The sequence below is a fragment of the Accipiter gentilis genome, chromosome 11 (assembly GCF_929443795.1).
Source record: "Accipiter gentilis chromosome 11, bAccGen1.1, whole genome shotgun sequence".
In the NCBI taxonomy this organism is placed as follows: Eukaryota; Metazoa; Chordata; class Aves; order Accipitriformes; family Accipitridae; genus Astur; species Astur gentilis.
The window spans coordinates 33667962-33684129 of NC_064890.1; the positions used below are offsets into that span (position 1 = coordinate 33667962).

The 16168-nt window shown below is 38.0% G+C and overlaps 1 protein-coding gene across 3 annotated transcripts; it reads right to left on the reverse strand.

Moving 5' to 3' along the window:
• Positions 1-3590: 3590 nt before the first annotated feature.
• PUS7L (pseudouridine synthase 7 like) lies at positions 3591-16162 on the reverse strand. Of its 3 annotated transcripts, none has more exons than XM_049814002.1 (9): positions 16110-16162; positions 14903-15837; positions 14060-14219; positions 12232-12427; positions 10492-10590; positions 8869-8950; positions 7121-7398; positions 5376-5429; positions 3591-4737 (listed from the first exon to the last, which is right to left on the reverse strand). In XM_049814002.1, the coding sequence occupies exons 2-9, from the start codon at positions 15792-15794 to the stop codon at positions 4414-4416; spliced, it is 2085 nt and encodes a 694-aa protein (XP_049669959.1). In that variant the 5' UTR covers positions 15795-15837; positions 16110-16162; the 3' UTR covers positions 3591-4413. The 3 variants fall into 3 exon arrangements, with proteins under 3 accessions (XP_049669959.1, XP_049669958.1, XP_049669960.1); XM_049814001.1 differs by having other exon boundaries at positions 16106-16157; XM_049814003.1 differs by lacking the exon at positions 16110-16162 and having other exon boundaries at positions 14060-14205; positions 14903-15044.
• Between the last annotated feature and the right edge of the window lie 6 nt (positions 16163-16168).

Below are 16168 nucleotides of genomic sequence, written 5' to 3' on the forward strand. Positions count from 1 at the left end.
ATTTGTTTCTATATAATACCCATATAAAAATCACTAAATGATTCCTGTTGTGCTTTCACAAGTGAATGGTTTGGCCATGTATTATACAGGTTTTTTATGCAGAGTTCTAAAATTTGGCTTATGAGCTCAACAGAGATACTATTGATTTCAGTAGAGATGTGAAAGTAAAAACACAAAGTGGCTTTTGCTGGGTGTGGGAGGGGGTGTCCTCAGTTTTTAAGTGCAGGAACATTCTGAAAGACAGAATCAATTTTTTAAATCAGTCATTTCTAAAGCTAATTAAAAACCTTACTGTTTTAAGCAGGTAGGAGCATTTGTGTATAAGCTGAAAATGCATTTAAACTGCTGTAATACAAGATTCTGACTTCTACTAAACAGAATGAAGTAACTTCAGATGGTGCAAACAGCTGATTTCGTTGATTCTGCCTTCTTTGCAAACGCAACATTCTGAGACAATGTCTACATGAGCAAGCTTTCTGGTGTGACAGAAACAGATTAATATACTGGAGCGCCGAAGCCCCTGTACTTACACAACATGCAGTTCAGTGCTTTTACTTTGGGCTAACCGTTGTCTAGGCTCCACAACGGAACACACCCATGTATAGGGTTTGAAGCTGTCCAAATGACCAACCTCTTGTTTGGATCCCTGTTCCTCCATTTGGACACAGAGTGTGCTGGGCATGCAGCTGGAGCTCACTTTCTGGTTTAATTTCCTCTAAAAGGAATCTAGATCTGAACTAGTGGGCTGCAAGGCATGACTGTGAACTGAAAGAAAGGAAAGTGTTAATAGTTTCTCGGTTGTTCCCTTCAGCTTTTATTATGGGCAGAAGTTCTGCAAGAGAAAGGAAAGGAGATTTGTGCTCATCAGCTGTGTGAAGAGGTCAAATCACCAGCTGACAGGCACTAGCACTAAGAGAGGAGTTAATGGAGTTTTAATGAGTGAGGCCGACCAATAATCACACATCTACCTGGCTTCTGAACTGCCTTTATGATAGGAATGTCATTTTAAGCCATCTCATTCTGAAAGATCTGAAAATTTGCACATTCTCATTGAGGATAATACTACTTGTCAAATTTGTAATTAATTCAAAATAACAGGATTTCACAGATTAAGAACATTTGCATTTTTCCCATTCAAATGCCCAATTATCTATCATCTGTGCTGAAAAAAATCAACCGGCCATTGAACTTAAAACCCCTTTTGTTAGAAACAGAATCAGAGACCTGTCATCATTAGTATTAGCAAGTGCTTTAAGTCTTATCAGAAAAGGATGGTAGCAATAGAAGTGCTTAGTAAGATGAGAGATGACTAACACATCAATCTTTTCCTTAAACTCAGATCAGTGCACAACGATAATCATCTTTTCTAAATGCAGGGGCACAGATGTTTTGCTTATATAAATTATACTTAGGGAGCTGAGTATTGCATTCATACTAAACTCTCTCAATTCAACTGTTCATGTACACAATACCGCAAAATAGCTGCTAGGATCAAGAGAATGAATTACAAATAAATGCCCACTGAAATAAGAAGGAAGTTTACCATATAAACACTCTAATAGCTAACTTGACTTTTCCCTAGTAGAACATTTCTACTATAGGAATTTAACCCATGGGCACACATAATTAGCTCTTTCACCTTAAAGTTGCTGAAAGAATGATTTGCTTAAGGAGATTAGTCCTTTTAGTGTTCAATAGAAGTACTGACAAATGAGCCTAAAATGATTATAGGGGAACTCTTCTAACACCATCTTCTGATCTTTTATTTTAAAATTGGATGTCTTTCAGTCAAAAACCTTTTAATCTGACCCTTTGTGTTTTTCCAAATCAAGGCTCAACTTTTAATACTTTCTGTATTCAAATCTTGTATATGATGAGATGGTTTTCAAGGCTGTTTTGAGCCACATCGAAAATGACCACAATAGTCTCTTTAAATAGAACTTCAGCGCTAATGTATTTCTTCTGGTCATTTTAACTGCATGGATTTTCCTGTCTGCACCAGAGCAGTTTAGCATGTCAGTGGTGACAGGACAACACTTTTTGAGCTGTGCTGTACCAAAACACCACCATATAAAAGCTAAATTTTTAATTAATTATACAGACTTAGAGTAATCCTCTTATTTAAGGCAGTGAATTATCTGGATCCTTCATTGCTACACAGTTTTATACAAGTATTGAAATCATGTGAATTATATTTCTATAGTTCTATTTTTCCTAGAATCGGTACAATTCTAGGTCTATTTATCAGCCTTGGGAGATTTATCTTATTCAGCTGTTAGCAACAATTGAAAGACTGATACCATAAACAGAGTTCAATTTATATTATGAATTCTCCCTCAGTAAAAATGAGTAGACTTTTCCATTTTAGTTTTAAGTCATACTGCCATCTACAGATTGAATAAACACTTGCAATACTCTGCTCTACGATAACAGGGTAATCCAGGTGGGAAGAGGCCTCTGGTCTCTAGTCCAACTGCCTCCACAAAGTAGGGTTGCCTCTGAGCTCAGACCAGGTTGCTCAGTGCTTTATCCCCCTGGGTCTCGGAAACCTCCTCAAGCAGAGACTGCACAGCCTCTGGGCAGCCTGTTCCACTGCCTGACTGTCCTCACGGGGCAAAAGTATTTCCTTTTAACCAGTCTGAATCTCTCATTTCAATTTATGCTCATTGCCTCTTGTTCTCCTGCTGTGCACCACTATGAAGAGCCTGGCTCCACGTTGCTAACCTCCCCATAGGTACTGGGGAGCTGCTGCTGGTTGCCCACTCAAGCTGTCTCTTCTCTAGGTTGAAGCCCAGTTCCTTCAGCATCTCCTCAAACGGCAAGTGTTCCAGTACCCAAATAGCTTGGAGGCCATTTGCTGAATTCGCTCCATTTTTTTGATGTCTTTCTTGTGCTGGGGATCAAAACTGGATGGGGAACTTAAAGGGGGTCCAACAAGTGCTGAAAAATGAGACATAACCCCTTTCCTTGATGTACTGGCTGTGTCCCTGCTAACACAACCCAGGAGGCTGCTGGCCATCCTTGCTGCCAAGGCACACAGCGAGCCCATGTTCAGCTGCCCACCAGGCCCCCAGGGCCATTCCTGCAGAGCTGCTCCTTAGCCTGTCCCTCCCCAGCCTGGGCTGCTGCAGGGTTGCTTCCTTCCCAGGGGCAGCACTTTGCATTTGTCCTTGCTGAATGTCTTAAGGTTGGCCTGTTCCTCCAGCATGCCTAGGTTGCCCTGAATGGCAGCTTGATCCTCCAGAGTATCCATTTGTTCCCTTAATTTGGTGTCGTCTGCAGATTGGATGAGGGTGAATTCCATCCCCTCCTCCAGGGCACTGACAAAGACATTAAACAGGATGGGGCCCAGGAGAGACCCCAGTGGTACTGCAGGTAGGGTATGACACATTAACCACTACTCTCTGATCCTCATCATCCAATCACTTTTTTACCCGTCTGGTTGTTCACCCATTCAGACCATAATGTCCTAACTTGGTTTCAAGAATATTGTAGGACAGTGCTAAACGCCCTGCTAAAGTCAAGGTAAATGACATTTTCTGCTCTTCCCTTTTCCACAAATCCACTCATTTTATCACAGTTAACTGCTTTTCTTTAATTAAGAAAAAAATATAAAAGCTTTTTTTCCAGTGATGGTTCCATTAACATTCTTTTGCTACCGTAAGGCTTCACAGTAATAGGAATAGAGTCTGCATCCTGTAAACAATAAAACAGGGTTTTGGGTTTATTATAAATGGTTTTGCAGTTATGTTAATTACTCACCTCATCTTGATGAGCTTACTTGAATAGGCACTAACAGCTATGCACTACTTAATCCTGGAATCCTTAGCATTAACTTAAGTTGGGGGATTCATCAAACGTCTGATAAAGTATCAGATGACTTATCACTGTTGACTCAGGACTTTTAACATTTAGTGCCTGAACACAACAAAAATACAATATATTTAGTGAACCTTGGTACAGCAACTTTTCAGTTAGATACCTGTAGGCTGCAAACTTGCAACATTATTGCTTGAACAGCATTTAGTATAAACCATTTTTAAAAACAATGATTATGAAATAAAAGATAAATTTGCTGCAAACATTTTTCCAGGATTTAACTTTGCAAATCAGATGTCTATGCAAACATGAAATTCATGCTTGCAGCCCATGGCTTCTTTCAGTTCTGTTAGACCTGCCTGGCATAACACATAGTCTTACTCCAGTGCATCCAAGGGTTTGCATTTAGAGTTTGGAATATTTTTGCAACATTCCAAAGGATTTTGGTGGGGTTTTTCCTAATCAGTATGAATCTCAATCTACAAATTCTTCCTATTCCTGGCTTGAAACTGTCATTCTCCCTTATTTTCTTGGCAGTATACATAAAATATCACCATTGTATAATATTCCTGCAATCTTTCATTAACTGGGATCTTAAAAGTCACATTTCATTATTTCTCTCAGACAGACTGTTGCATAACATGAAGGATCAAGGTCAAATGATACATGAAGCGAGACGTTTGATTCATTCAGATGGTTGTCTTCAGTTTGGATTCCTTGTTCACTACCTTCCAAAAAATATGACAGATTTTGAACATTTTTCAGAATGGGTCTGTAGCACCCAGGTATATTCAGCTGTAATGAAGACACTCTGAATCTGCACATCTGCAGCTCATCCTTAGAAAGCCTTTCATGGTACCATTGCCCAACTTTATTACTGGGATACTTGATGCTATGGCCCACCATCGGAAGAACCACCTTCAAAGAAAAAAAACAAAACAACAAATATTTTTGAAATAAAGCCCACCAAATCCCCTTTAAATAAAAGTGATTACAATTTTAAATGTGTCTAAATCTTGTGTTTTGGGGACTGAAATAGTAAAACAGCAGCTTCTCTTATGAAAGCAAGCTATGCAAGGCAGGTATCTTGGATGTAATTACAGCAGAAAAAATAATCAATGTATCAGGACTCCTAAAAGAAACTAGAAATATACTAACATGAATTTCCATGCTTGTTGGGAAAGACAAAGCAATAAAGACATTAAGTTGCTTATGTAAAACTTCACAACTATGCACTCTGAACCTTCAAAATTAGAATGTCAACTGCTCTTGAATGTTTTTCCCAGTAGACTGAAAAAATTTTCAAAGTATTTACATTCAGCTTCAAGATAAATATTGCCATACTGCAAATGACACTGTACTTATTTCCATTACAAAGTAAATATTCTTTCCTCCTGTTTGTTATCAGTGGAGATTAGTTCACATGTGTTTTCTTTAATGTGCATTCTTGGCAAGGAAGAAGATTGCACCAGTTAACTTAATCACAGTATTTTTAAAACAAAACATTTTAATCAAATAAAGAGATCAACAACTCAGAATTTTTCATACAGACTTACTTGGTTTATAGAGTATTTGTTAGCTGACTCTTCTGGAGCAGTGACTACATGAACCTGACAAGACATTTAAGAAGTTAAGAAAAAAAAATACTTTTTAAAAATAGAACATACACTTTATTTTAGGAATTATGCACTGTACTCCCAAACTCATAAAGGATTCTAAGGTCATTTGACTACTACAAGGACAATAATCTATTTCACATATGAAAAATAGTAGAGATGCTTAATAGAAAGTAATCTGTCTACTGGTAGATGGCATTGCATTAAATATTTACTGATGCTAGCTACCACTAATTAGCAAACTATCACTCCAAACTCATATTCTTTGATTTTGAAGTTAACTGTGCCAATGCAATCTTGTGCTACACCAGCAAAAGCAAAAATAATAGGAAAAATATTTTATATTATATAGGAGTATATCTATATTAAACTCAGTAACTCAATACTGAATTTGATACCTCTGCTTTGCATTTTATTTGATCTACTTGTTTTATTAACATTCACTCTCAAAAATATTGTTGAAGAAAAATCGCAATGGAAACAGAAGCCACTCTACAGGGACTGGAGGTTATTCAGTAACCTTTCAAATGCTCTTGCTTTCAAATTTGTAAGATGTTCACCCAAAAGAAATGAGATACATTCTGCCTATGCACACAATAGTTTATTATCCAGTAAAACACTGCAAAATTCTATACTTTATCTGATTATCAGAAGAAAGATAGAATCATAGAATCATTTAGGTTGGAAAAGACGCTTAAGCTCAAGTCCAGCTGTAAACCTAACACTGTCAAGTCCACCACTAAACCATGTCCCTAAATGCCACGTACCTCCAGGGATGGTGACTCAACCACTTCCCTGGGCAGCCTGTTCCAATGCTTGATAACCCTTTCAGTGAAGAAATGTTTCCTAATATCCAATCTAAACCTCCCCTGGCACAACCTGAGGCTGTTTCCTCTTGTCCTATCACTTGCGACTTGGGGAAGAGACCCAACTGATTCCGCAATAAGAAAAAGGTATGCTAACCCTGAAAGAAGAGATGGCTTCAGAATGGACTTCAGCATGGCAAGACCTAGGACCAGACACTGCTCTGCTGGCTTCTGCTCATTCGCTCACCCATGGCTCCACGCACAGCTCCCAGGCTCTGCAGGCCAGCGGAAGCACTCCCTTGCCCTTTCCCAAGAAGACTGCTGCAGTTTAGACCCACCATCTATCTGTTTTAATCGCCTGAGTAAGTGAAATTGTGCTAAACATGCTTTGACTGTGTAGCTGCAATGAGATTACCAGTTCAGCCTGAGGCCACCTTTCACCATGGGCTTACATTCATTAATACATATAATGGGAAGGTCTGACCCAGAGACCAAGACTCAGATCTGCACTGACTGATAATATAGGCACATGCAGAGTCCAGTCTGAAGGTTTTCCCCAGTCAGATCCTAAGAAGAGCATTATATACCACACAGGCTAAATTCTTACATATATCAGTTCTGACATTCTGTTCCTTCTTCTCACTTGAATAAAATGAACAGTCAGAACAGATAAAAGCTGCTAATATACATCTAACTTATAAGCCTATTCATGGTAAATCAAAAAAAGCTACATCACTTTTTTCACCTTTGCCACTAGTATTAAATATTTTAATGAATGAACCAAAAAAACCCCATTAAAGTCTGAGTATGTATTCAAGTGCACTAAGCTATTTTTGTTGTTTTTTTTTTTTTTACAAGAACTATTTTGTGAAGACTCACCTTGTCATTCAGGGAAGCATTTTCATCATTTTCTTCTGAGAAGACAAGATCACCCTCAACAACTTTTGAGCCATAAATCTTCAGCCTATATGAAGCTGCTTCATTCCAAATTTTACTGCAATAAGCATGGACATAGAATATGCGCATGGAATGAGGAATATTGAGCCATCCTTTGGTACAACCTTCATGATTTACACCATAGCGATTTAAAGCTCGTAGCAACATCTTCTCTCTCACTTTAAATTCTGGCAGCATCACGAGTGCACCCTTTGCATCTTCTAATATAAATAAAAATAATCACATAAGTAATCTCTGATCTTTCAAGTACTACCTGTCAGGAAAAAATACACTTAAGAACATAAAATAATCAGGTAGGGAAAAATGGTGTCAGTCTAACCTCTTTATGCTGACTTTTAGGTTACTATTCCCTTTCCTTCAACGTGTCATGTTAGACAAATTTCATCTTACATCCCTACCAACACAGTCCCATGAATTCTATTCTATTTCATGCAGTATAAACTAAACTAGCTGTCATTCAGTTATACAGTTGAGTTTGCATCATGGTTTTTTTTAGAAACTTACTTCATCACTCCGAAGATTTTTTTTTTAGATCAGGTAACTGAAAGTAAAAACCAAGCTATAAAAGAACATTAAACCTCTACTTCACAGCATTTGAGAAAATGTATTTCATGGGAGGTAAAAAACATGTCTTTATTTTAAAGATACAAATTGCATTGGGCACTGGGAAGTCTGAGCCTCAACCAAGATGAAAATATATTTAATCAGATTTGTACTACATTATATAAATGTTTTATATTTACAAAATCATGGTTTACATATTTTCTCATTGCAAGTGATTATCTGATGAAGCCTTTTGCATAGCTTTTTACCTTTTGCTTTCAGGAAGAGGCAAGCAGCTTTTTTCAGAGTCCACATCAATGTCTTTCCATGCATCATACAGCAATGTACAGCACAGAATGATTAATCTTATCTTTTTTGTGAAATGAAACATATCTGTGTCTCTTGAAGCTATCTATCATAGCTGTTCTGTCAATCTACAGTGATAAGCAAGCTGACAGATGTGGAATATTTGAAAAAAAAAAAATTTGAAGTCGAGAGCAGCTCCAAATTTTTAGTTTTGGAGAGAATGTTAAGTTGAATGATTAAAAGAAACCCAAACAAACAGAGCATTTTACTCAGCACATTTCTGCCTTTGACATATTTTGTTGATTTTAGTTCAAGACAGAAAGAAGGTAGATCACAGGAAAGCACGGAAGAGAGACATAATTAGAGACATGTAAAAGCAAAGCCCAAAGGTGCAAAAACCAAGAGCTAAGGCTGTTACAGAAATCTCAGAAAATTAGATGCCCGCATGTGTTGAGTGCTGAGTATGAGTTGAGTGCCTCATTCCTGTATACTTCCTTTATTAGGGAGGAGAAGTTTATATTCCAAAAGCAGACAGATAGAAGCAGGCTTTGATAAAATTATCTTAGTCTTTTCCAGCACTATGCTATACAGCATTTGTTTCTATACTGTGTTGCACCTGAAGTACATTAGTTTTCCACTATGCTGCACATTTAGGGCCTCACCCTCATCTAATTTTTAACTGCAACTTCACCGATTCTGCGGAATAAGCTGTAAGTGGTATAAAGCAGCAGCAACAACTTACAACACTACAATCTCTGCGCAGCAACACCTTATTCCCTCACAATAGTGACCCTGAATAGAGACAATTTAACTGGACATACCCGTTTGAAGAAAGTATCTTTTTGCATTGTTTACAGGGTCATCAGTATCTTCGGGTGTGAAGAATAACTTCACAGCTTTCACCTTTAAAAAACCCATATTAATAATTTGTATTTTTTGCATTTAAATATAACTATTTGTCAACTAAACAGACAATCATGCATCCATTTCTGTGTTAACATGTTCTGCAAGCTCTCAAAATTATTATCAGTTCTTTAAGGTCAAAGTCAAATCCTCCCTTTCACAGAAGATGTCATGAACAGCAAACCAATGTGGTTGTGTTCCTTCTCAGATTAAAGAAAGGTTTTAGTCACACAGAAGACAGCTTTCAAAGCTCTATGAGAAATAGGTCACTCTTCTTCAACATCCAGTTAGAACTCCTCCACTTTGTAATGCCATCATTCTATCCTCAACAGGAAGGTTCTTTCTTTCTCTCCTGCGTGTTTCATGCAACATTTAGACTGAACACTTTCCACAGTCTCATACAGAGGGACAACAATCTTTTTTTTTATACTGAACTGTATTAGGTTAGATGACACTCTGACAGGGAAAACACTACACTAACTTCTGCTACTTGCAACACCAGTGAAGCCACACAATTTGCTAGCACTTACACCAACTTGTGACATCTGTTCTTGTCCTCCTCTATATTGGACTGTGCAAGCACGTACTGGCATATTTTTAGTATAAATAGTAGTTCCTACATATTTTAAATTAAAAAGTAACTGAGTTAAGACTAGAGATTTAAATCATTAATCTTCAGGGCCTGGCACCTGGTACCAGCTGCTAGCATACTGGAATTCAAAATGTCAGATACATCAGCAGTAACTTCTATAGGCTGCCTTCAAATCTTAATTCTTCTTATATTTGGAGGATAAGTTTTCCTGACTTTTCTCAGAATCAAAGCAAGATTAGAAGAAAAGGATACTCTTTTGACTTTGTAGTGTCTGATTCTGTTTTAGACCTGTGCCAAGTACTATACCATATAGATTGAAAAGTATATGACTCTTATCTTATGAATTATTACTTAAGAAATAAGCTCTCCTTAGCTTACATGGGAGCAATCACTCAGAACTAAGAGTGTGGGAAAGTAGCCAAGGAATAATGGAAAGCAGCAATCTCTTCTAAATAGCAGATAAATTATGGTGGTATTGAAAAAGCAAAGCCTTTCATATGATCCTATGTAATATCTTGTGACATTTTTAAGAAGTATATAGACCCCCAGCAGCATAAAGAGGCTACAAGTTAGGAAGCAATCAGGACCATGAATAAATATGGTAAAAAGATTGCTTCATTTTAGTGTTCAAACCTTGCATGGAATGCAGCCACTTTCCTGCCAAGTGGCATGATGACTATAACAATCACATACCAATCATAGAGAGAAAAACCACTTCCTGAACTATTAAAGCTGCACCTGCTGTTTAAAAAAGATTTTTTGTTTCAGTATGAAGATCTTCATGTTTATGTTGTTGTCAAAACTGATCTGGCAATTACTTCCAGCACGCATATGGGTTTATCTCACAAATTAAATTGTTCACTGGGAGGGTCAACTCCAGTGCTAGACATTGCAACAGTAATGTGAAATTAACTTGACAGTAACTACTTAAATTACAAAATAAAAATACCATTTTTTCGTTCAGTAAAGCCAATCCTATTTGATCTGTCTGAATATTTTGTCCTTGTCCAAACCGCTGAGGTCCGTAGTAATTTACAAAACCTTTTGTCTACAGATAAAGAATAAATACATTAAAAGCATGAAAGTACCAGGTGCAATTAGTAAGACTAAGCATACAACACATATACATCTACATTTACATCCAAAATGCATACAAACTGTTTAGTCAGAAGTAATAGGTTACAATATCATAACTCATGATACGTTACAATATTTTAGCACCTAATTTAGAAACATCTAAAGAGACAACCAAGTTCTATCGTTATCTTCACTTTCTATAAAGTTAATTATTATAAATACAACTACAGGTCAAGTCGAAGTAATTGAGCTTTTTATATGTGTCAAATTATGAAATTTCTACTCAAGCAAATGCAGCATAACACAGGTAATGAACAGTAACCACTGTTAGACATTTTTTCTTAAAAATAGTAATCTTTTTCCACAGGAGATAATTTGTTTTGTTATTACAATAGTAAAGACCAAGAGTGAGCACTTCTGCTAACTGGGATTTTAAGTCACCTGATGAGTTTGAGGTCAACTGTGGGCAGTAAAATCACAGCCATGTCACCCAATGAGAACATCCTGTTCTAGAAAATAGTAAGTATGCATGGAGTAGACAAGCGAAAAACATACGGCATTTGTTTTGGAAATGGTTATTCAGTTCAAATTACATAACCTTGCTTTGGACATCCATAGGTCCCATACGTGATTTTGTTTTCATGGAAGATGAAAAATGCATATTTTGGATTAACACACATGCTGGTTTTCTCATTCATCATCTGACTAGTAAGCTAAATCTAATAAAGCAAGACACACAATCACAGGAATTTGTGTTCATTTTCCAAACAGCAAAACAACCAAAAAAAGCCAGATGGAGCAGAGAGAGAGAGAGAAAAAAGCATTAAAGTACCAGTTGAATGCTTTTTTTCAATAAAAAAATTAATCTCCAGAATACTTGTAATATATTTTGCTTTTGCACACTGGGTAGTTTTCATTCAAGTCTTTATTCCTGGATTAATCTTCTTAAAAGTAATTTGTATTATGGTTATTACTTAGAAAGATAGGGAAAGAAAATTACTGTTGTACAAAACACCTGAAGTTTTTCCTTTCCATGATTTGCTTTTACTTTTCTCAGTGGTTTAAGAATGTCTGATGATGGGGTTTTCTTCAGGGACTAAGGATAATAGCAATCAAAAACCACTGAATTTCAGGGAACCTTCTGTCTGTGCTGTGGACATCGCACATGTATTTAAGTCATGAAAGTTTTTCACCCAAGCGGATCATGCATGTTCCTCACATGACCAAAAATTGCAACCAGTTGACACATGTAACGATATTCTTTCACCCTGTCAACTGCCACAGTGAAACCCATCTGCTGGCTTTACATCTGTGCAGCAATAGCTCATATATCCATACTCATTTGCTACCAAATTTCTCCATCTATCTTGCTGCACCACTCTGGGGTCTGCAGTCTGTAGCACAGAATGAATTCACTTATGGTTCCTCCTTGGAAGGCAACTTAAGTTCCTTAAGTAATGCAGGAAAGACATAAAATGGCAAAAAGCATCAAAACTGGGAAATAGTGCTATTATTGTGCTATTACAAGCATTTTCTTTAAAAGTACTTTTTTTTGTCCCACAGCACAGCATTAAAACTCTGTTCATTATTGGCAAGCATGAGGCTTTCTTACCTCAACATTTTCCATTGCTTCAGATATTCTCTCTTTCAAATCTGCAGAAGAGTCATGACTGTGGTGTTTGAGATCTCTCACAACTATATCAAAGTGATTGCCCTTCAGCTGACCAAGTCTAAGGTGCTGGCATGTTGAATGTACGTTGTGTATTCTCATGCCCTTTTTTTCCATTTTGCTTCCAATTTCTTTCAACCTGCATAAATAATTAGAAGAAATTACAATCCACCCCCTACTAAAGCTACCAACTTCTAATAAGTGTCTTCACGTTTGCACTAGAATTAAAAACACTTAAAAAAATAAAAAGGAATTCAAAACACATTATTATGAGAAAACCAAATCAAATGCAGAGAAAGAAGTCTTAAAATTTAGTTATAGTCCAGAAATACTTTTAAAATGTTTGCTTCATTTGCACTTATATTATGTAGTTCGACAGATACTGGAATGAAGCAATTCATTGAACTTTCTCAAGGCAACTGCACTGAATTTTGCATGTTTTATTGAAAAACAAGTAATTTACTCTTCAGTCCTAAAATCTGCTTTTCATTTGGAAAAAAAAAAAAAAAAAAGAAAAAAGAAGTAATGTGCTCTAGCAGACTCCAAAACACAATTGCTCTTTCTTGGTCAGCCTTAACAAAAACAAACTCAGCACACGGATTCTCTGGGTACGCTTGCACATGCTTGTAATTGGAAACACAGCTGACAGTTCAAGTATTTGCCCTTTAAAGTATCCACTCAATCTCTTTGTTCTTATGTGTAAGTAATAGTCATTCAAATCAAAGGAAACTTCCAGCATAAGAGCTTACCTTCTAAGCAATATTTTAATAACTTTATAAATTATTTATTTATAAAAATTACTTACTTCCCCCATTATGCTAGTGGCTTGGAAGCATTTAACTATTTTGCTTAATCATTTAAACATTAATACAAAGTTTTGCTAATTATCTCTTGAACAACTGGCCTCACAGCCCAGTTTGCAGTGGAATTTCACTACTGATATATATTTTTGTTAGTAATAAATCTTAAAAACCTAAATTCTACTTTCCTTTATTTGCACAGTGTACTTCATTGCTAAGACCAAAAGCCACAAGAAAGTTAAAGCTGAGGAAGAAATAAGTCATGGTTTTGACTCCAGCATTTTTACTGTTACTATGGAAGAATTTAATATGTATTTTTTACCGAACTGGCTACAGAGAGTAACAAAAACAAGGAATGGAAAGGCACGTCTTGTATTATTGACACATTATTCAGAACAAATTTTCTGCCTCAGGTTTGGTGGTATCTTCTTTACTTAGTCTAATTTTTCTTAACTGGACAATACAATAGGAGTTTATACTTAACACTCAAAGTCAGCATCTGTCCAAAGTATATTTGTAATGATTTACTTTAGTTTTGTACCCGTATATAAAACTTTTAAGTTGTTGTCTGTGGACCGCAAGACAATACTTTGATAGTATGGGGAAACCTGTTGTGTCGTGTAGCATAGGCTTCTTCTTGGTTCCAGCTAGTAGACGGTATTTAAGAAATTGTACAGTGGATCCCATGAGCATGAACTGGACGGATACTGTCCCAGAAGATACAGTCTATTTGTATTATGACAAATAGAGAGAAAGGTGTGACTTTTCTTCAAATTCCAACACTGGGGGACTTCAACGCTAAACTGTACATATTCCCTAAAGCCACAAAATATTAAAGCCATTGCCACTGTGGTCTAATACAGGTGAAGGGCAGGCACATCAATACGAACATTTCAGAAGATTGTACCACGTTGACACTTATTAACATATACAAATATGTGCTAAACTTAATGCACCCAGATTGTTCATACCTCTCAGGAGTCACCTTCTTCACAACCATAGGTTGGTAAGTAATAGCCTTCTTATCTTTGATGCCAGTGTAACTGAAGTCCGAAGGAAGAACACCAAGTTCAGCAGCCAAGAAGCCAATTGCTTCTAGTGTTTCTAGATTTTCTTTCTGAAGGGTGAAAGCTGAAACAATCATCTCAGAATTATTAGCAATTTGCACTTCTAAATCATACAGCTGTTCTGCCATGACAGATGGGCAGGTTCTTCCGCTCACACTATAACAGCATAGCAACTGCAATGAAATAGTCCTCCTACCCCACAAAACTAAAGGACATTGGACTTTTTCCGTACTGAAAGAGAAAAATAAAGACACAGTAAACAAAACTCTTGAAACAACCAGAAAACCTTGCTGCCTTTAAAAATAGTAGCTGATAAAATGCAACACATTTCAATGAACACATATTGACTTATTGCTAGAAACATTGTATCAGAAACCAACTGCTTCAAGGAATGAGAGTATAAATCAAATTTGACCTTACTAACTAACTTGTCCAACACCTAGATCCATCTTCTAAAATCCCCGTTACTTTCAAGGGAAAGCTAGCACACAGGGAATAACACAGTTAGTGCTACAGCCAAAAGAACTGTAACCATTATCACTGAACAGTTTATGTAAAATCACTGCAGTGACTTGATTAACCCATCTCATTCTCCAGTGATATAACTGCATTGCATTAAAAATTATTTATTTCAGCATAAACAATGGGTCAACCAGGCCTATATATCATATAAAAATGATTCCGAATCTCAGTCTTAGTAAAGAACACCATATGACCTGACACTTTCACTAAAAATGTAATATTTACCTGTGTAAAGATCTTGTTTTTCCTGGAAACCATCAGCAGACCTTTTTCTGGACCAACTTTTTTCTCGAAATCGTACCATTATTGACATATTTGGCTGATCATTGACATCTGTCACAGCAAAAGACTTTGTTTCTAACAGTTTCCCAAATCTTCTATTGATAAAGTGGTGAACTAACTTTCTGTGCTCTTTGTCTCCATCAGGCTCAAAAGAAAATGTAGAATTTTCTAGCTTTGCATCTAAAAATTTAAAGAAATCACTTGTTTCCTTTTCAGTCACTAACTGACAAAGTTCTCTGTAATCAGCGTTTCCTTTTACAATCATTTCATTGCCTTTTGTAACAGTGACTAGAAAGGGGAATTTCTGCCTAACGGCACTGTGTAAATCAGCTCGATTTTTCTTGTCCAGTACAGGCCCCAGCGAGAACTCCCTAGCGCCAGCATCGGCATCGTTTTCCAAGTCCCACGCATCCTTCAGATTACCAGCAAATTTATAAAGCAGCTCACTCAAGGGTTCACCTAGTAAGGAATCCAATATACCAGCTTCCTCAAGGCCCGATTTCAGTTCGGGTTCATCCTCACGCTGTTTATTGTTAGGGGGCGGAAAACAGTCGCCTCCTTCCCGGCTTGGGCCACGCTCAGAAGGACTGGGCGCACCACCGCGGCCCTCGGCACACCGACCGGGAGGCTCCGTTCTCAGCTTTTTGGGGGCCTGCAGGCACAGGCTGCTTTGTTCTAGCGGCTCTTCACCGGTTTTCTGAGGCGATTCAGCCCGGGTATCCCTAAATAAGTGTTCAGGCACCTCGATTTCTGTCACTACGAAGTCACTCGGGCAGTTTTTGATGGTACCACAGAAGCCAGCGTGGTCAGTGAGGTAGCTGAAGGAACGAAGCATAGCTCCCCTGCCTTCCCCTGCTCCCGGCCAGAAACCACTACACCTGCAAGAGCAGAAAATTTAAAAAAAAAAGGGGCGGGGGGAGAGAAGAAAACCCCATCAATCACTACGGGAAAGGCTGCCCAAAGGCGGGCAGGGCCGCCGCCGCCGCCGCCGCCGCTCCCGCCGCCGAACGGCCGTTACGGGCCGGTTCCACAGCGCGGCCACGTGAGGCGGGGCCCGCGCGCGCCCCCCGCCCCCGCGAGCCGCCGCCAGGGGGCGCCACGACCCCCCAACCCCCCCCTACGGGAGAGGGAGCCCAAGGACGATACCAACTTCTCCAGGCGCGCGGGGAAAGGAAGGAAGGCACCCCCTCCACCCCCACTCCCGGCCAG

Excerpts from the sequence above, each read along its gene's own strand:
- PUS7L (XM_049814002.1), bottom strand. The coding sequence starts at position 15,794 with ATGCTTCGTTCCTTCAGCTACCTCACTGACCACGCTGGCTTCTGTGGT. Across the intron at positions 10,591-12,231 it reads AAGCAATGGAAAATGTTGAG|ACAAAAGGTTTTGTAAATTA; the intron begins GTAAGAAAGCCT and ends CTTTATCTGTAG. Across the intron at positions 7,399-8,868 it reads AAGATACTTTCTTCAAACGG|AAGATGCAAAGGGTGCACTC; the intron begins GTATGTCCAGTT and ends TATTTATATTAG.